The sequence below is a fragment of the Eretmochelys imbricata genome, chromosome 21 (assembly GCF_965152235.1).
Source record: "Eretmochelys imbricata isolate rEreImb1 chromosome 21, rEreImb1.hap1, whole genome shotgun sequence".
Taxonomy (NCBI): Eukaryota; Metazoa; Chordata; order Testudines; family Cheloniidae; genus Eretmochelys; species Eretmochelys imbricata.
The window spans coordinates 6278265-6298844 of NC_135592.1; the positions used below are offsets into that span (position 1 = coordinate 6278265).

Below are 20580 nucleotides of genomic sequence, written 5' to 3' on the forward strand. Positions count from 1 at the left end.
TTTCAACTCACTATTTAAACAATAACGTCTTCCAAGACAACATCCATTCTCCATCACACTTATTCAAGAAGATTGCCTTGAAGTTCTCTCTTCTCCCATCCACCCATAATGCAAAATATTCTGAAGCTCATGAAAGCATTGTGACTGACAGAACAGTTGAAATCAAAGGCACAAGACAATTCATGTGTGTGTGAATATCTGATGTTAATGCTATTATCTTCACTTACCTATAGTCTGTTTACTATCGCATTACATTATTACCCTAGCCTAGATCAAAAGTGTATGTTAGTGAGAATTTACTTGATATGTAAGCTTCATGAAAACTAATACAAGATTGTTTGGATTGCTGCAACTAAATGCATTGTGTATACTTCTCTAATTGGATTGCCCATCAAGTGGGACTGGGGCCTTGGAACTATAAAATGAAGAAGCATTTTAACTTCAAAGCATGGGTCATGGTGTTCTACAACGGGAAATCCAGACTCAGTCTGCATTTAGTCAACAGACAAAAAGCCGATGCTGTGACAGAAACACTTGCCAGACTGCTTTTTCGGGAAGATAGCTATAAAAACAGATCCAGAGAACAATCACATATCTGAGCCATTTGGACACTTTCAGGGAGCATTCCAGATGTAAGACAGAGATCCCCGAAGTTATTTTGGGTGACCCTGAGAGATCTGTGGAAAACTAGCAGATTACTACTTCTTTCCTATCACTTTGGACTTAAAAACTTAGACTCACCTGTTCAGGTTATTTTACTTCCTTGAACTTTTCAGTAACTCTCACTTGTTTTTCTTAGTGAATAAATCTTTAATTTGTTTACTAGAGAAACTGGCTGACAGCATTTTTTTTTTTTTTGGGTATGGGATAGAGTATCCATTGACGTAGGGTAAGTGACCGATCCCTTGGGATTGGGAGTAACCTAATGTGAGGTGATTTTTGGTTTTAATAGCCTTTCATCACAAAGTCAAGTTTGCTTGCATATCAAAATGCATTGGAAAGCCTAAGGGGACTGTTTGTGGCTGTGGGAGGGCACCTTTGTTACTGGCTTGGTAAAATTTAATTATAGAATATACCACCTGTTTGTAGTGTCTGCCCTGTTTTCTGACAGTCTGACCTGAGCCTGGCACTCTCAGTCGTGAGCTATTCTAGACAGCGTGACAAGCACAATCAACCTATCAAATTCTGTCAGTTTTATGTCCCATCTATGTTTCAAATAGGGGAAATTAAACCACTAACGTTGATTTGGAAAGCCACATTCTCTACAGCTCAGTGGGATACCATTAGACAGCTCTACATATCTACCAAGATCTGAACATCCACACACCGAAGAGATATTACATTAGCACCCACAGACCAAATTCAGGTTCACAGTCCTATTGTGCTAGATGCTAGATTAAAACAAATGGAAGATGACATGGCCCTTTCTCCAAGCAGCTTACAAAGTGAAGATCAAAGAAGAGATAATACTGCTAGGATCCAGGAAGGAAGCTACAAGTCAAAATTGACTTGGAGATAGCACAATAGCCACTTGCGGGCTGGGAAGTCAGGTCAGTCAGTCTGAAGAGAAAAATCACCAATGGGTACAGTTGCCCCCCAAAAGGGACATGATCATGACTGCTGTACCAAGGGAACAAACATGTAAACGTCAAAATTAATTCTGAACAATGAATTGCCACCAACTAATGACATTGTGTTCCAACACATTCGAAATCTGATGATCTCGTTCACTCAGTACCTCACAACCATAGGGCTGTAATTATGACCTTATTCATAACCAATAATAAGGGTGTCAGTTGGTGAACAACAAAAGACAACTCCAAATAAATAATAATTTTTCAAACCAAATTTAGGGATAATTAGCAACTTTTAGGTTAGAGAACATGCACACAAGGTCATTGTTTGTGGATTAAGGATTTTAAGTGATGTCTCAAAACACAGCTGCCTTACATCATCCCAGTGTGGAATGCAGCTAAAAATGTGTTAAGCTTTCAAATGCCAACAAAGATAGAGGAATTTTGTTATATCTGAGCAAGACAGTTAATACCTTGCAATTTATATAGCATCCAAGTGTGACAAACATGATTCATTTCAACTACCACTGCTGCAGCCACCTCAGGGTTGAAATACCTTTAGCAACACTAATTAACCGAAGGAGAGTAAAATAAGAAGATCAACATCCAAATGTAACTACAGGGGCAATTTAGAGGCAGCATGTAATGAACCAGATTTGGAAATTGACCAAAGACACCACAATTAACATGATACTGTTTGCTACACTAGGACAATGGTATTTTTAATCACAAAATGGTCAGAATTTTGGATTTTAGCCTCAAACAGTTCAGTGCCCCCTATCACTGTGCTGGAGCACTGGTTCTAGAGAGACAATGCCATTTCCTGAACCAGCAACAGTACCTCCTCCTACTCCTTGGCATTTTCTTACAGAGCTTCCATTCCAATATTGACCACAGCTGATTCTATTTCAGGTGCAAGAGCTGATGAGATCACAGCCAAAGAGTATATGATGGCAGGCTTGTAAATAAATCTTCAGAATAATAATAATAAAAGCAGCTTATTACTCTAAACCCTTCTCAGACCCATCATTCAACAGAACTGAGCTACAATATTCAAGAGCTCTAGGTTAAGGAAGTGCCTTGTGCATTGTTTCAGAAAGCTGGAGGAGGGAACCCTCCCCCGACCCGTTTTGAAACAAGAGGCAGTATGGGGGGGGGGGGGCCCACATCTTCCTGCATATTTTAATTTATTGAGTTTTAAGCACCACCTACATCTCACTTCCAGCCATCAGAGTAGAGGACTAAGTCTATCTTTTTGAAGCAGCACCTCCAGCTGGCTCTTGACATTCCACTAGACTAACTAGTTTGTCAAGTTAACATTATGTTTCACTAAATAAGAGATAGAGGGGAAATGTATATATTATTTATAAAAATATATGTACACCTTGCAGTTCTTTTGCCTCCCATCCAGGGATCTCAAAGCATTAAAGCACTAATGAATTAAGCTTCACACACCCCTTTGAGGAGCAGCTCACACTTCACTATTTTACACAGACTCTTTTACCAAGAGACTTGCACCAGGTAACACAAATCTGTAACTATATCCAGAACCCCAAGGCCATCTCCCCCCGACTCCCCCCCACACACACACACACAATGTACCAAACAAGTTTTAGACAACAAGCTAAATGCAGTTTATTTCCCCACCAGCAACAATCTGCCAAGTCACAAGCACACAAGTATATTTTCCACAAAAATTATTTTTAACACTTTTATGCTTGTAAAGTTTTCAACACTAGCATTTCACCACCCTCTTTATCACCAAGGGCATATAATGTCCTGACCAAGCCTTAAGCCCATTTGCACCAACACCCCGCTCTCCTTTGGAATATAATATATAAATAAAAGTTATTGTCATTGCAAATGCCAATTACATTCAGAACAGCAGTCCAAATATGCACAGTAAACGTAGGGTGTTAAAGTCAGGGCTGTATGAAGAAACACACCATGTGAAATTATTGAGTGGAAGCCTGAATATTATAGCTTTTTGGCACAGACAGCTATGAAGAGTTGATGTGAACAAGGTTCACAATACTGGCAAGTGATACACTTTTTTCTGCTTCTATTGAGGTTTTTTAAAGATTCCCTAAGGGAAAAAGAAATTGAAAAGCTATTCACTGCCTATCACATTTCAAACCTAACCATATTTTAAAGCATCCAGAAAAAGAAACCCATCTCTGTAAACTCAAGGATTTTCATACAGAAAAAATTCCTTTCATTAGGTTGCATTAAAGTAACATGGCCATACCCAGGAGTCCACCCTTACTAGGAAAAAAAAAATTACTGCAAATCCCTTACAAGATCACACTGCAAATTCTTCTCCCAGTCCCCACCCAAATATCTAGTGCAAATGCCTGCATTACTGAGTCAAAACTATAACAATACAGACGGATGTAAAATTATTCCTACCTTTGACCTGAGTATCATATTCAGCTATGATCTCCTTATCCTTTTTGAATTTAGCTGGCGACGTCATGTTTTTCCTTTCCAAAAAGATTTATCTCAGAACAGATCCACCAGAATGCAACAAATAAATGCAATTTTGTTTCTCCCAAAGAAATGCCTTGGTTTCTTGTCCTTCCCCCCTCACAACAAAAAGATCAGTCCATGGGAAGAGGGTGTGAGACGGAGTGCGGCAGCCGAAACATGCAGATGTTAGGAAATCAGCGGGTGGAAAAGGCAGTTTTGTTTCCCTGCACCAAAACCTTTATCAGCAACAGCAGCAAGCTTCAGCCGAGAGATCATGTAGCCCCCAAAGGCTTTTCCCGATTATTAACATTAATAGCACAGTCAGGGAGTGGAAGTCCTTCCGCACAACATGTTGTGTGTGGGTTTGGTTTGCCCTTTTTTTTTTTTAAATAGGCTCAAAGATGATGCACATAAAATCCCAAACGGGAGCAGAAACGAAGGATCAGATGTTTTCTTCTTTGGTTTTGTTGCCTGTAAATAGAAAAATATTTTTAAAAAAATTACACTGAGTTACAAGATGCAAGGAGAAAATTTGTGATTTCTGCTGTAGTACTGCAAATTCCTCTTTAAACTGCAGCATATTACTACATATGTGCATCACCCAGGTAAGCAAGATAAAATGCATGCATCATAGCAAGTACCCCCACCCCCAAAAAAATCTCATTGGGAGAGCTCAGTCCCCAGAGAAAAAGGGGTGGGAGTGAAAGGAAACTAGCCTGCACAAAAATCACTTCTCTAAATGAGCAAAACAGGGAGAAAGAGAGGTACTGGAGAAGCAGCAACATGATACACTGAAAAATTAGACTCAAATCCCTAAATTACACGAACTGCAGGAGCTCAAAAATGAATCCACAAACCATTTTGTAAACAAGATTAATCCCCTTTGCCACAGCTAAAACAGCAGCCTGTGATTCAACAGACGTGGCAGCTTTTTTTATTATACATTATTGTTATGATTACCACTGTTTGGTTCTCCCCCCCCAGTCCAGAAATATAGGTATCTCCTCTAGACATCAAAGCAGATTTGGAGCCAGGGGAAATGCAGCCCAGCATGTGCAAGGCAGATGCAAATCTCCCAGCAGGGGGAAGTCAGGGCACAATTGGGGGGGGCGGGTTAGAAGTTATTCTGGGTAACAAATGTAAAAAATCAGGGAAATGTGCATTTTTTAAAAACCAACAATTGGATCCACATCCAGAGGAACAACGTGGCTAGCAGAGACAGGAAACGGGAAAGGGTTACAGACTAGGGTAAGAGCATTTAAATGGAAACAAACAAACAAACAGAAAGAGTGTAGCTGGCTGCCCCCCTTAGTTACGGAGGGAGTGGAAGATATTCCAAGCTGCTCTATGCCATTACTATCCACCCAGCTGGAAAGAGACTGCGCAAATACACATATTTAAAGCACTCCCAAAAATACACGGAGAAGCCACCGGAGCTCCCCCCCAATGCTGACTGCAAAACCCTCTAGCACCTCGGGATCCTGGCTGCTGTAAATTCCATCGTATAAAGGAGAGGGCCACTTGGCCCCCAAACCCTATTTGCTTTTCATTTCTGGAATGACGGGCCCAGCCCTGTATTCCCTTTCCTGCTGCTGATCGAAGCAGGGAGAAGAGATGGGGGTAGTGGGAAGAGTATTATGGGTTTCAAAGAGAATATTAAAGTCTGAGGAAAAGGGGAGATGAGCTCTGGGAATGAAGTGGGGGGAGAAGATGAGCTCCTAGAATGGGGAAGATGGGGGAAAATCAATCCTGGAGTGTGGGGTGAGGAAGGTTTGGGAGCTATACGGGGGCGGGGGCGGGGATGTAGGCATGGGGGAATAATTGCTCCCTAAGTATTATGGACTGAAGGGGGAATTTTATGGGCTGGAAACTCTATCGTAAGAGAAGGGCTGTGCCACGAGGGGGGTTACACAATTAGGGAGGACTATGCCGGGGGTTACAATTGGAGGGAAACGGGGCTATGCCGCAGGGGAGTTACAATGGTGGGGGGGCAAAGGGGCTATATCGCGGGGGGGGGGGTTGCAACTGGGGAGCGGCTGTGCCGGGGGTTACAGTTGGAGGGAAAGGGAAGCTATGCCTGGGGGGAAGGGTTTACAATTAGCGGAGAAGGGGGCTACGCCGCGGGGGGGGTTACAATTAGCGAAGCAGGGGGGCGATGCCGCGGGGGGGGGTTTACGGTTGGAGGGGAGAAGGGGGCCTATGCCGGGGGGGTGCAATTAGCAGAGAAAGGGGCTATGCCGGGGGGGCGGTTACAGTTGGAGGGGAGGGGGTATGCCGGGGGGTTACAATTAGCGAAGCAGGGGGGCGATGCCGCGGGGGGGTTACAGCTGGAGGGGAGAAGGGGGGCTACGCCGGGGGGCGGGGTTGCAATTAGCGAAGAAGTGGGGCCAGGCCGCGGGGGGGTTACAGTTAGCGGGGAGAAGAGGGGCTACGCCGGGGGGGGGGCGGGGTTGCAGTTAGCGGGGAGAAGAGGGGCTACGCCGGGGGGGGGGGCGGGGTTGCAGTTAGCGGGGAGAAGAGGGGCTACGCCGGGGGGGGGGGCGGGGTTGCAGTTAGCGGGGAGAAGAGGGGCTACGCCGGGGGGGGGGGCGGGGTTGCAGTTAGCGGGGAGAAGGGGGGCTACGCCGGGGGGGGTTGCAATTAGCGAAGAAGTGGGGCCAGGCCGCGGGGGGGTTACAGTTGGAGGGGAGAAGGGGGGCTACGCCGGGGGGGGGCGGGGTTGCAGTTGGAGGGGAGAAGGGGGGCTACGCCGGGGGGGGGGCGGGGTTGCAGTTGGAGGGGAGAAGGGGGGCTACGCCGGGGGGGGGGGCGGGGTTGCAGTTAGCGGGGAGAAGAGGGGCTACGCCGGGGGGGGGGGCGGGGTTGCAGTTGGCGGGGAGAAGAGGGGCTACGCCGGGGGGGGTGCGGGGTTGCAGTTAGCGGGGAGAAGAGGGGCTACGCCGGGGGGGGGGGCGGGGTTGCAGTTAGCGGGGAGAAGAGGGGCTACGCCGGGGGGGGGGGCGGGGTTGCAGTTAGCGTGGAGAAGAGGGGCTACGCCGGGGGGGGGGGGCGGGGTTGCAGTTAGCGGGGAGAAGAGGGGCTACGCCGGGGGGGGGGGGCGGGGTTGCAGTTAGCGGGGAGAAGAGGGGCTACGCCGGGGGGGGGGGCGGGGTTGCAGTTAGCGGGGAGAAGAGGGGCTACGCCGGGGGGGGGGGCGGGGTTGCAGTTAGCGGGGAGAAGAGGGGCTACGCCGGGGGGGGGGGCGGGGTTGCAGTTAGCGGGGAGAAGAGGGGCTACGCCGGGGGGGGGGGCGGGGTTGCAGTTAGCGGGGAGAAGAGGGGCTACGCCGGGGGGGGGGGCGGGGTTGCAGTTAGCGGGGAGAAGAGGGGCTACGCCGGGGGGGGGGGCGGGGTTGCAGTTAGCGGGGAGAAGAGGGGCTACGCCGGGGGGGGGGGCGGGGTTGCAGTTAGCGGGGAGAAGAGGGGCTACGCCGGGGGGGGGGGGCGGGGTTGCAGTTAGCGGGGAGAAGAGGGGCTACGCCGGGGGGGGGGGCGGGGTTGCAGTTAGCGGGGAGAAGAGGGGCTACGCCGGGGGGGGGGCGGGGTTGCAGTTAGCGGGGAGAAGAGGGGCTACGCCGGGGGGGGGGCGGGGTTGCAGTTAGCGAAGAAGTGGGGCCAGGCCGCGGGGGGGTTACAGTTGGAGGGGAGAAGGGGGGCTACGCCGGGGGGGGCGGGGTTGCAGTTAGCGGGGAGAAGGGGGGCTACGCCGGGGGGGGGCGGGGTTGCAGTTAGCGAAGAAGGGGGGCTATGGTGCTCTGCCTGCGAGAAGGGGCGGCGGGGGTGCTCTGGACGAGCCAGGAGAACGACCGGCTAGGGGGAGCAATGGGCTTGCGGCGGCAGCCGCTGCCGGCCACCGCGGGCTGGGGACTATGCGGGTCTCCCGGGGGGCTGGAGTATTATGGGCTGGGGCGCGCCCATGGTAGGGCGGAGGTCTGCGCGACACACGCCTCGGCCCCAGGCGGAGCTCGTACCTGCAGCGCGGCGCAGCCAGGTCCCCTCCTCCATGAGCCGAGGCGCTCCAGCTACGGCTCCCGCGGTCAGTTTCCTCCGCAGCGCGAGCTCGCCCACCCCGCCCCTTCGTCTGCCTCCCCCAATCAGCAGCTGGGAAGATTCAGAGTGACACTCCTCCTAACCAATAGCAGCGTTCTACTGTTTTCTCCGCCCCGCCTCTGGCTCACGACTCCTCCAGTTAGGAACGGAAGGGGCGGGGCCCTCGCGGCTCTGAGAGGCGGATCCCCCCAATCGGGCTCGAGGGGAGCGTTGGCTCTCTTCCAATGGGAAGCGAGGACAGGGATTCAAACGGAGTGTGACAGTTCTGAAGACAGAGGCTCGCTGGGGCCAGCCCGTTGGGGTCTAACGGCAGCAGGGCTGACGTAGGTGGCTCAGCCGGCCCGGGGCAAAGAGAAACGGGTCGGCCTCTGGGAGGGGCAGTAAGCAGGAGCTGTGGGGGTGGGGTAGCAGGGTGAGAGGGGGAGCCCAGGACCCCCGCTGGTGGGGGGAAAGGAGGAGGGGGGAGGAAGACAAGGCCCCCAGTAGAGGGGGGGGGGAGAAGGAAGGGGAGAGCATAAGGCCCCCACTGGTAGGCAGGAGGGGGAGTACAGGGCCTGCAAGGGGGCGGGGGGTGTTGGAGCCTGGAGGGGGCAGCAGGGTGGGAAAGGGGAGTCCATCTCCAGGGCAAGGGAGGGGTGCAGGTATAGGGCTGTACCCTGAGGGAGGGGGCAGTGGGTGTGGGAAGAGCAGCTGAGGGGGCACAGTCCCTGGGGCAAGGAGCCTGAGAGGGGGAGCTGAAGAAGGGGGCGGGGGGGCGCTAGGTGCAGCTAAGGGGGTCTGATGGTCAGTCTGCCCTCAGAGAGGCAAGGAGCACCTTCACCGCCCTCTGGGAAGAGGGGACGGACCCTTTTGGGCCAGAGCCATCATGTCCACGAGTGGCTGCACCTTCAAGGACAGGTGTGTGTCCCTGCTGTGCTGCAGATTCTGCCAGCAGGTGCTGAGCTCGCGGGGGATGAAGGCTGTGCTGCTGGCCAACACAGAGATTGACCTCTACTCCACCGACATCCCACCCACCAGGTAAGTCCTCTTCCTTTGCCACCTGCAGGCATCTCAACAGTGGACTAATGTCACAGTAGCCCCCAAAGACCTTAATCAGTAGGAATCCCCCCTTGTGTTAGATACCAGGCAAATCAATAAGAAGGCCCAGTTCCTACTCCCCAGATCTCAATCTACTCCTTATAATTGTGTAGGGCAGGTAGGCAAGCAAGTATTAGTATTTCCATTTTACTGCAACAGGAACTGAGGAACAGTCCAAACACAGAATGGTATAGTACTTTAAAAAATACATATATACAAGCTGTAAATAATAAACAAGACTCATTTTTTCTCAGCTTTAAAATGTGCAGTTTTCTTGGTGTTTGGCTCTAAATATGGTCCTGTGACAATCACTGTAGGGTTGTATTTAACAGCCTTCTGGAAAGTAACTAGCCTTTAAACAGAAGTGAAAGTGACTTGAAAGTGTCAGTTTCACTCCTGTTTCAAGTCAGTATCTAGTTTATTTTTGTTTGTAGTAGGGTAACCCTCCAGGCAGGTGCAGTATAAACTCTGGGGGCCTTGCCCCAGACTAGTGGGATGTTTCCAACACATAAATGACCTATTCCAAGCTTGGTGAACCGCAAATAAGTAAGTAGTGTAAATGATAGAAAAATCTGGATTACTTTCTACAGTTGTTGTTCAAGAGTTAGTAACAAAGTAAGAATATACAGTAAAATTATTTTAAACCTAACCCATGTCCCTTAAGTGATTTGCCACAAGATGTCAGAAAGTGTTAGTATTAGATCGAGAAATGCATCTCAGCCCTGATCCTATTCTGCTACTCTACCCTTAAGGCCACACACTCTCCCCCCTAGTAACTGTGATCAGTGGTTCTGAACCAGCGGGTATGTCAACTCATCTAGATATTTGCCTGGTTTTACAGAAGGCAACATAAAAAGCACTAGCAAGGTCAGTACAAACTAAAATTTCGTATGGACAATGACTTGTTTATATTGCTCTATATACTATACACTGAAATGTAAGTACAATATTTATATTCCAATTGATTTCATAATTCTATGGTAAAAATGAAAAAGTAAGCAATTTTTCAGTAATAGTGTGCTTTGTCACTTTTGTATTTTTATGTCTGATTCTGTGAGCAACTAGTTTTAAGTGAGGTGAAACTTGGTGGTACACAAGACAAATCAGACTCCTAAAACGGGTACAGTAGTCGGGAAAGGTTTAGAGCCACTGATTTAGATGATGGATAATAAGATTGTTCATTGGCATATCTTGAACGTACATCCAGCCTGACAAAAATAAATGTGGGTTTTTCAGTGTAAAAACGTCACTACGATCAAATACAGCTACTTTCTCTGTTTCAGTCAAATTTGTTTATTTTATGGATACAAACATGTTTTTGCTCTTAATGGTGCAGGAACCAATGTCAATCAAGGAAAGCAAGCTGTATTCTGTTTGGCCTCATAGATCAACAGAATTGTTGAGTACATTAACTGGTGAAGATGAAAGAAGCGAAAAGAACCCAATTTGGCTTTCATAGTTAAGCAAGGACAAGAATTAAAGAAGAAGAAGAAAAAAAATCTTTCTTGTTAATTGATCAAATGTAAGCTGGAGTCAGAGGATGAGTAACTATGGGAAAGCAATATTTACATATTAAATAGTAAATTAAATATTCAGAATGTAAATTACAAAGTGTTAATCTGTAAGCATGAGTTAAAAGGAGCTAAACTAAGATGGGCTAAAATTTAATTTAAAAAAACAACAAAGGTTCATTTTTTTAAACACATTCTAATCACTAAGCCATTGTTCTGTGGTCTCATTTGAGATTTACAATAGACACCTCGTTCCTCGCACAGATGTTCTAAACTGGTGTAAAATGTCTTTCATACAATGCTAGTTGTCAAATGTGAGTTAAAGCGATCTGTGTGGTTACAAATGTAATCCACAGTTTTAGTGTACAATAAAAACATATTTTCTACAAAAATGAGTTTATGAAAGTCAGTAAACCACGTTTCAGTATGAAGTTAAAATAGCGATCTGTGTTTTAGTGACTCAGGAAATGATTTCTTGGTATGTGATTTCCTGATACTGTAATAATTGATTTGATGGCAAATGATGGTTGGTCAGGGCTGAGTGGTTAGAGTTGGAGCTAATGTATTGAGGATCTAAATTATAAGAATAAATCAAAATAGGAAACATGCAGATTCTTAAGTAAACTTATATCTCTGCATACAGGGCAGAAGGTCAACTCTCAGGACTGTTTTGTTCCACCCATTAACAGAATGAATGGAAGCACTCATGTTGGACATGGAGCACTCAACCCGGTACATACCAAGTTATGTAAACAAATTGCCCCTTTTCTCACAAAGTCTGTACCTACATTACCATTGATGCCGTTCTAACAGTGGAAATACTAGTGTAAACCAGCTGTTGGCATTCTACCTAGCATCTCATCTAACATAGCTTAAAGCAGGGTCTGCACAACACTACAGTTGAAATGCCAGTGGCTGCCTACACTAGTGCTCCAACTGGTGGGAAAACTAGGAAGGATCGCCAAGTCAAAGAGAGTTGTAAAATAGGAAAGATCAGTTTGCTTTGAAAATATTATTTTGTTTCCATTTACAAAAACAGAACCAATTAAAAATGACAGGAGTTGACAAAGCTTATCTACCTAAGATCTACCATAGAAACCCTATTACAGAAGAGTATTTGACAATATTAGTTTGCTCTTAACAGCTTTTCTACAGAGGAGCTCAAAAGACATTAAAAACAGACAGCCTCACAGAAGATGGGTTGAGGCAACACCTGATTTAGGTAATACTATCCTACTTTCCAGAAGAAGAAACTGACACACAGATGTTAAGTCTGACAATGGCCTTATCTGCACTAGGAAATTGACCCAATGCTAAAGCTGGCTATGTCCATAGTAAGGAACTATAGAAGAAGTTATCCACCAGAGCTACCACAATTGTAGCTGGGAGTCCTGATGTAGACAAAGTGCTACCAGCCTCTACCATCACCAGCTTTGAAGGTATGTCTACACAGCAAAAGCTAGCATGGGCTAGTCTGTCCAAGCTAACTTGAATCCAGCTAGCATGGGTAATAATAGAAGTGCAGCCAGCACAGCACAGGCTTCACAGTGTGCTACCGAGCTAAGTCTGCACTACAAAAGACACACTGAAAGTGTACCTCAAGAAAACTGATGTAGACATCACAAACTGGGAAAAGCAAGCCACCAACCGACCCCCGTAGCACCACATCCTCCATCAAGCAATAGGTCGCTTTGAGGAGAAGTGCCTTGCTCTCAAACCTGAAAAGAGAAAGAAGGAAGGAAAAAAGAAAGAACTTTCTCCCAGCAGGCAGTTGGCCTGCCAGGAAATGTCTGTACCTATTGCGGCGGATCTGTGATTCCAGGATTGGACTCCTGAGTCATCTCAGGACCCATATGTAAATCCGTAGTAGAGATCATCCTTGAATCAAGGGGTCGCCGATGATGATGTTCATGATGCATCCCAGACTTGCACTACCCACACAGAAGCCTGACTGTGGTGTCTTCGCTATTATTGTTTCCTGGGTTAGCTGGATTCAAGATACCCGTGCACAGCATTTTCTTTGTTAGACAGCTTAAGTGAGAGTGGTAAAAATGCTGGACACTTGTTGCAACCCAACCACTACTGAAAGCCCTTCTGTAAAGAACACTGGTTCCCTACAGACAAAGATGTAGGGTGTCTGCAACGAGCATAGTGAAAGGGTACTGAAAATGGTTTAACTGCAAGTGCACAGACAGAACTAAATCAAATCACCTACCATTTCTGAAACTGTGTTGAACATAGTTTGAACCTGTTCACCCTTGCAGTTAAACTACGTCTTGCTCCAGGTCAGCAGTACGTATTGCCTATGACACCCATTGTAAACAGGCAAGTTTCTTTATGTAGATATAGATAGTGAGTTGCTAACTGAACCCAATGGTAACGGAGTTCAATCCCTGTATAAAAAGACTAATTATCACCTCTAAGTACTAGTGAGAGGCCCAGTTCCCTTGTGGTCTAGTTAAAATGGTTAGCTCTGGACTGACTGACTGCTTGGAACTGGGACAACAACAAAGCAGCTCTTGAGCCTTGCTGATGTTTACCTCTGTGGGCCAGTTCATTGAGTTGCATAAAACCAAACCACACTCATAGTCTGAAACAATTCAGAAGAAGTTAGCCATCATCCTCAGGTAAAGTAGGAAAAATTAAATATATAGAGCAAAGCCATTAAAGGGACTTTGTCAGCTAGCTTGTAACTTTATTTTCTGCCAGTGTGTAATATTTTTAGAAGCTTAAAGAGGTAAATAAGCCTACTCTAAAATTAAGTTTCAATTACTGTCATGGATTTTTAAAACAGAATCTGATGGGCACTTCCCACCAGATCACACTAATTTCAGGTGCTCAGATTTGGTCTAAAGCACTCAATTATGCTTCATTTTTAATTACTCTCCTAAGAGGAATCTACCTGACCGCAGATTCTGCTGGGATTATAGTGTGCACATATAGGGGAGTTGCAGATCCCATCAACCACTTATGAACCTCAGCTGCTAAAAGTTTCATGGGTGATCCTTTAAGTCTCTGTATAGTAGTAAATGCCCATACTATAGGCCTGAGGAGAAACCCTCATTGGCCATCAAAAAGATTGTAGAATTAAAAAGGATATTGCTACATGTATAACCTGGTGAAGTGGAGTGTGCCTCAGGACAGTGCGTGGATTGGTCTCACAGTGGACAAACTTCAAGTATGGAGAAAAAGCACTTAGTGGAATAAGATCTTCAAAAAAAATTAGCACTATTTTGTTTTATAGCACCGATGACTAACTCAGTGCAACAGAGTATAGCTAACAGAGTATAGAATTGCTTGGGATAGTGTCATCTTGAGATTCTTGTGAGCAATGCCTTTTGGTCATTGACTTGACTTGATAAAAATGACCATCACATTGGGTGCTTTTATTCCTTTCTATGTAGCAACCAGTTCCAGGAAGTAATCCAGTTTTGGTTTATTGGTGTGATAACTGGAGATATGCAATTAAGTGACTAGGCAGTAGCGTAATGTTCAGCATCGTTCGTATTATTCCTCACGTGGTTTGTGATGAGTTTAACTTTGATGCTCTTCAAGGTTGTGTTGAAAGAATCTTTATTCTACCCCCCTCTGCCTCTTTTGCTATTTAATGGTGCCCTCAAATACCTGCTTTACACTAATGGTCCGCTATTCTTCCTCTTACTCTGTGAAGTGAAGAGAGTCAGCTATGTGAATATTTGAAGTACATTCACTTAGCATTGGGATTCAGCTGAAATCTGTGTTGAGCAGATGACCCTAGACCATTGAGTATTATGGTACGCTACTGGACAGCTAGAGGTGAGCTGTTGAGGAAGCATTGTAAGAGGCAGGGAGCACTATCTCTCAGCTCACAAATTTGACATCTGCCTGCTTTCCTGGCCTTAGTGTAAGAATAGGGATTGTATAATCAAAAGCTGAGACTTTTTTTAATTGCTGCTGGGATTGACCTGCGGTTCCTTCAATAGCATTTTGTACTCTTAAGCTGGAATTTAGGTATGCAGTCCTAAGTTCGACAACCAGCATCCTTGGCCAGCAAAAGTATTATGTAGCGGATATCCCTCTCAGTCCTTGAGCTGTATGAACCACTGCCACCTCCGCTCAACAGGGGAAGGGTGGTCCCAACAGAATCTTCTTTAGAACCCAAGCAACCAAATATACTAAAGCAGTGCTCCTGGTGGAGGGTAGCAGGTTCCTGAAAGCTAGCATGTGTGCACTGTGATGCTGGCTGAGGGTTTGCTGGTGGAATATATAGGAATCTTTTCTATCTTGATACTAGTTTGCTTGGTGATTGTGAATGGAAATAGAAAAGTAAGAACTTCAAACACCTAACACTGGTTTGTTGGAATTCTAGCTTACCGCAAGAGCAAGTGGCTGTGTGAAGTTATGTTAAATGTCTAAACTATTCCTGTGACGAATTTTTTCCCCTCCAGTACGGTTGACTTCATTGGAAGCTGCTATTTCACTGACATCTGCAAATGCAAACTGAAGAACGTTGCATGTTTAAAATGGTAAGTAATATCATTTCAATGTGACTCGTAATCATACAAGCACCTGCTCCACAATGCATGTGCTGCAGCAACAACATTGCAACCTCTCATTACTGGCCACTAAAGTTGTCACAAATGAAATGAATTTGATAGAACATTGCTCAGTGGAAACTTGGCCCCGCTACCTTTGGACATGACTGTTAGTCTGTCACTGTAGAAGTCCCTAGCAGAAATGCACAGAAGAATGTGTATCAAGACTAAGGTGGGGTTCTATAGGAAACTTGCATAACACTGACTGACTCCAGAGAGACTGCTTCAGTATTGATTTGAGATAGCTGTGTGAATAAAGTCACAAAGAAATGCAGTTACTCATATCTTCCACTTTACTAAAACAGATACAGTAGAGAACTCCTATTTTATGAACTAATTGGGGATTCAGGAGTTCATAAAATTGAACATCTCAGTTACAGTAGGTTTGTATAAGAGGCTCATAAAATTGAGGTTCTGCTGTAACAGAACATGCTGTTGGCAGACCTACTCTTCACTAGCGGATGGAAAAAATTAACATGAAAGTTCCTGGAGCTTGTTGTTTGTTTTTATTAATGCCCGATACTTAAAATACAGTTCCTTTTTTTTTGAAAAAAAAAGCTAAACTGCTCAAAAGGATCACTTGTCTACTTTATGCCTAAAATTTCAGTTTGCTCAGATCTGAGCTTGGATGGGAAAGTTCTTGGACTAAAAATAAGGTGGGTTTTTTTTGAGACTTGGCTAGCAAGGAATTCTGGTTTGTCTAGATGCTGAAATAGAAAGCACACACTTTCTTCTGGGTGTGCTACTGGGAGTGAAAGGAATCTACTATAGGTAAATTAATTAGGCTATAATCTGTTCCTACTCAAACCCTTAATTTCCATTTATTTCAGTGGAGCAGAATCAGGCTCATATATACGCCAACCTAATTACTTAGCTTTTATCAGGTCCTATTGTACCATCAGTTTTAAGGAGAACTCTCCATTGATTTCACAGGGGAGTTCTATTTTAAAAATGAACAATCAGATTCCATGATAGATACAACAAATTTCACTGACTTAAGATAAAAGTACACTCAGGTAACAGACAGAATTTGGTTCTCTGCAATAAGACAAGACTCCCTGTATAAGAAACATAAATCTTGTGCAACTCCACACACACACTCTTTCTCTAAGTAAATATATTCAGACACTTTCTGTACCATTGTTTAAAAACTCACCATTAATTTTCCCCAGATAAGAACATTATATACCAATTTGCCTGCTAAAGTGGTTAGATCCTATTTAACATTAAGCTGAGTTGGTTCTTCATTGCAAACTGGCTTTCATCCACGAACTTACATGATCATTATTTTGTTTGTTTGCTGTTCTAGTGGCAATGTTGTAGGTTACCATGTGATTGCTCCATGCAAACCTTGCCTGCTGTCCTGTAACAATGGACATTTCTGGATGTTTCACAGCCAAGCAGTCTTTGGTATGAACAGACTAGACTCATCTGGTAAGGAACTCTTTATTCTGAACAGGGAAGTTCTATTTAACTCACAGGAGAGTTAACTGGCAACTCCCCCCCACCCCAATAGCAAGGTGTCTCAAAGCATATGCAGTTTACTTAAGGTATATAGCAAGTCTATACTGAGTTGCCTTTCCAGCAGAGAGGCTTGTGAGGAAGGAATGCTCTATGAGGAAACTGTTCATGTCACCTGGAGCTTAAAGTATCTAACATGCTATATTAGGCTACCTCAACTTTGTGTGGCTTTATTTAAAAAAAAAAAGTCACTGGGCTGTAAGATTAATTGGTCAGAAAATTTACTCTAACCTCTTGCTGATGGGAATCAGGATTGTCTGAGGCAATATTGTTATGCAAACTGCACAAATACAAGTGGTGTAAACGCAGAGCCACAGGATACTATTTATAGTAGTGTGTGTAGCTTCACTGTGCTATTAAGCAACCTCCACTGGCTGGTCATTCTGAGCTGAGCTGTGTTGTCACTGTGACCCTGGATAACTTTCTCTGTTGATCCCCATTACCTTAGGCTGAGGTTACAACCAATACTAGCTCTTACTATTCAGTTTGCTTGAGCTCCTTTTAAACAACTACTTGGCACACAAACTAGAAGTATCTAGCAATATCAGTCCTTCTGGGTCCTTCCTAAAGTATGTGGCCTTTTACTAGATCATCTATGTTTCTGTTTCTCCTACACAAGATTAGTTAGTTTAAACACTTTTACAGTGTCATCTGTGCCTCAAACCAACACAATTAATGTAACCCAGCCATAAGGGGATTTACCAATAGCTACATGATTATTTCATATTACTCTTCATACAGGACTTGCTACTATCGTGCAGTTCAAAAGGATATTTCTAGAGATCCTTTTTGAATAAAAATAGAAAATAACCTACAGCTGGGCAATGTTGTCTTAGTTCATCTAATAGGTTTTGCAAGAGCCATTCATTTTGTGGCAATGAATTCAGTTCTTAGTCTAACTCAAACGGGGTCAGAATACAAATTAAGTTATTTACAATCCTTCTTCCAGGTGTGAATTTACTGCTTTGGGGCAACTTACCAGATTTGGAGGAAAGCACTGATGAAGACATGTCTGGCATCTCTGAGGAGGAGTATATCAGATAAATATTATCAGTAGTGTGCATCACAGTGTATTCCCTCATTACCTTGTATTGCAGCTTTCTTCCTACTGTCTTAATGTACAAACTCAAGCAATACAGTAAACAGGAAGGCTGGCAAACCGTTTTCCAAAAAGGGTAGAAGCTGTCTTAGTCCAATGTAACATACCTTATAAGAATCCCTCTCAGCTTTAAAATGCGCCTATCTGAAAAATGAATGGCATACAGATGGCCACTGCCTCTGGTTTTAGGCCTATTTTGTTCTTATAGTTCTAAGTCTTAACAGCTGCAGGTAAGGAAAACACAGGCTTTGACACTTCAAGTGCCAGCTGCTGCCTCTTTTTCCTTCCTAAATAACAGCTCGGTTGTGGATCAAAAGTCTTGGCATCACTGAAAGGAATTTAATTTTTACCTCGAGTGTAGTGCTATTGAGGAATAGTTACTCTGGGTGAGCTGTGACATTACGAAGAGAATTCTATGGGCTTCAGTTAAGCCTCCTTCTGGACTCTGCCTTTTCTCTCTTCCCATTCCACCCATAGCCAGGAAGGCAGTATGTGCACAATCTCCTTTGAGGCCACAATCAATGCTGTTGAAAGAGTGGGCCAGCAGGGATTGCTGAAACTGTACAGCTGTCTGTCTTCATCCTGCTTTGGAGTTGTTTGCTTGTGAAACCACTAGGGAGATGAGCGCTGGAATGCTCCTGAACCTGGGTTTCTCGCCTGAGTTTTTTCACAGCGTAATAAGTACTCGGTTCTGCTAAACGAAACTGCATAAGAAATTTATAGAGTGACTTTTGCTGCCAGCAAACAGAATGGCTGACAAATAGTAAATAATGAAGTATGCTGGGAACTGGCACACTTCCCTGCTTTAAATGGAAATGGATCACATTCAATGAAATATTAGCATAACTATTCTTAATTAATGTTACACAAGTTAGGGAAACTCCTCTTTCTCTGTAGAAGTCTCCCTATTGTGGTGAAAAACTGAAAGAGGGAGAAAAGGCATAGTTTCCAAGCAAAATAATCTGTAATTATGTTTGTATATTTCGTCAGTATTAAATGAGATGAGCAGTAAGTATGATGCTGGAGTAGCATGTGACAAGTTTAGGGTCAGATTCAATAAAATCTCTGTCTGGCTTCTGTGCTGCTGGAAGGTGGGTAATCCCCGCAGAGTCGGTAGTAGAAGGTGGCATGGTGCCTTTTGGAAAGGAGGCAGCCAGACATAGTGTGGAGTGAAATCTGGCTTCAAGAGTACTGTTCTGCTTGCAGCTACAAAGTAACTGCTTCAGCAAGTTTACATTCTCAAATGAAAAGTTTTCTTGTTCCTAAGGATAGGAGGGTCTAAGAGAATAACTTTGTAAAGAAAAAACATCTGAACAACAACTTTTAAAAAGGTAAACATTTACTTCAGAACACAAATATTCTATTTAATGGGAAGATTTCTGAAGTGACTTATTTTACATTTATGTAAACAGGGCTCTAGCTAGATAGTGCTTTATATGCCAATTACAGACTTTCAGAGCTTTTCAGAAATGCCTAAGTGACTTACCAGAAATATCATCAATAGTGGAGCATAAGAACAGCCATACTGGGTCAGACAATGGTCCATCTAGCCAATATCCTGTCTTCCGCCAGTAGCCGATGCCAGTTGCTTCAAAGGGAATGAACAGAACAGGCAGTCAGAGTGATCCATCCCCTGTCGTGCACTCACAGCTTCTTGGAAAGTCAAGGAGACTTGTGCTCCTGCAGCACTTGGTAAAACCCTACCCATAGTCCCTAAGCTGAAGAACCAACAGAGTAAGTCTGCAGATCTGCACTGAGCTCCATGTGGGTAGACTCCTCTTCATTTATTTGGGCTCTGTGAGCATCAGGACAGTGCTTATTGTGCAAAACCTCTTAGGTTCTGATCCTACAAAGGACTGCCTTGGAAATCTGTGTGTTAAATGAGTTTTTTATCTCAAACAGGCACCCTGCTCCCTGTAACAAGCCCCTAACACAAAGCTCATTGATGTTTTGCAGAAGCCAAAGCATTTCATTCATAAACCACATGTATACTTGGTACATCTGGTTAGCTGAAGATACTTGAAAGATGCATTTATAAAATACAAAAGTGAAGTAGTGCATGATAAGGTAGGGTGGATTTCCTGAATCGTACTGAAAGCAACTCCAAGATTGATATCAAGATTAACATTTTGTATATTCTCCATTAGGCTCTGAAAAGATGCAGTGAAGGCAGACTCTTTTGTTTTAGTACTTTACTGTATTTATTCTCAACTGGTGTTACTCCCTCTTCTTCTGTGTTGGCTAAAGTGTGTATTTGCTGTTTTTCTGTATTTGGATGTCTGTTATGACTGTGTGCTGTCTACACGTGCATCAAATAAAAGTTGATTTATAACACATTCTCCTGGGGGATATATTAAGTGCACATTATGTAGCTGGGGGATTGTCTAACTTAAGAATACATCTGTAGTGATTAGGTAACAAAAATAACGAAACCATACATTATAGGTTTCAGCGTAGCAGCCGTGTTAGTCTGTATCCGCAAAAAGAAAAGGAGTACTTGTGGCACCTTAGAGACTAACCAATTTATTTGAGCATAAGCTTTCGTGAGCTACAGCTCCCTTCATCAGCTGCATGTCATTATAGCCATGATAACACATTATAGCTAACTCAGCTCATTTGAAATCTTCCCTACTATATACGGACAATAATGGCCCAATTTTTAGAGAA

At 44.5% G+C, this 20580-nt stretch overlaps 2 protein-coding genes across 3 annotated transcripts in view; one reads left to right on the forward strand and one right to left on the reverse strand.

The window, feature by feature from the left end:
• Window positions 1-8098, reverse strand: part of SRGAP2 (SLIT-ROBO Rho GTPase activating protein 2) — a 207340-nt gene extending 199242 nt beyond the window's left edge. For both annotated transcript variants that reach the window (XM_077839100.1, XM_077839104.1), the window contains exons 1-2: window positions 8053-8098; window positions 3984-4514 (exon numbers count right to left, since the gene is read on the reverse strand). In XM_077839100.1, the coding sequence (XP_077695226.1) occupies window positions 3984-4050 (67 nt within the window). In that variant the 5' untranslated portion in view covers window positions 4051-4514; window positions 8053-8098. The remainder of the gene's footprint in view (window positions 1-3983; window positions 4515-8052) is intronic.
• A 302-nt stretch (window positions 8099-8400) lies between these two features.
• FAM72A (family with sequence similarity 72 member A) lies at window positions 8401-20247 on the forward strand. Its single transcript, XM_077839450.1, has 5 exons — window positions 8401-8454; window positions 8931-9148; window positions 15147-15224; window positions 16603-16727; window positions 17764-20247. The coding sequence occupies exons 2-5, from the start codon at window positions 8997-8999 to the stop codon at window positions 17856-17858; spliced, it is 450 nt and encodes a 149-aa protein (XP_077695576.1). The 5' UTR covers window positions 8401-8454; window positions 8931-8996; the 3' UTR covers window positions 17859-20247.
• Window positions 20248-20580: the final 333 nt, after the last annotated feature.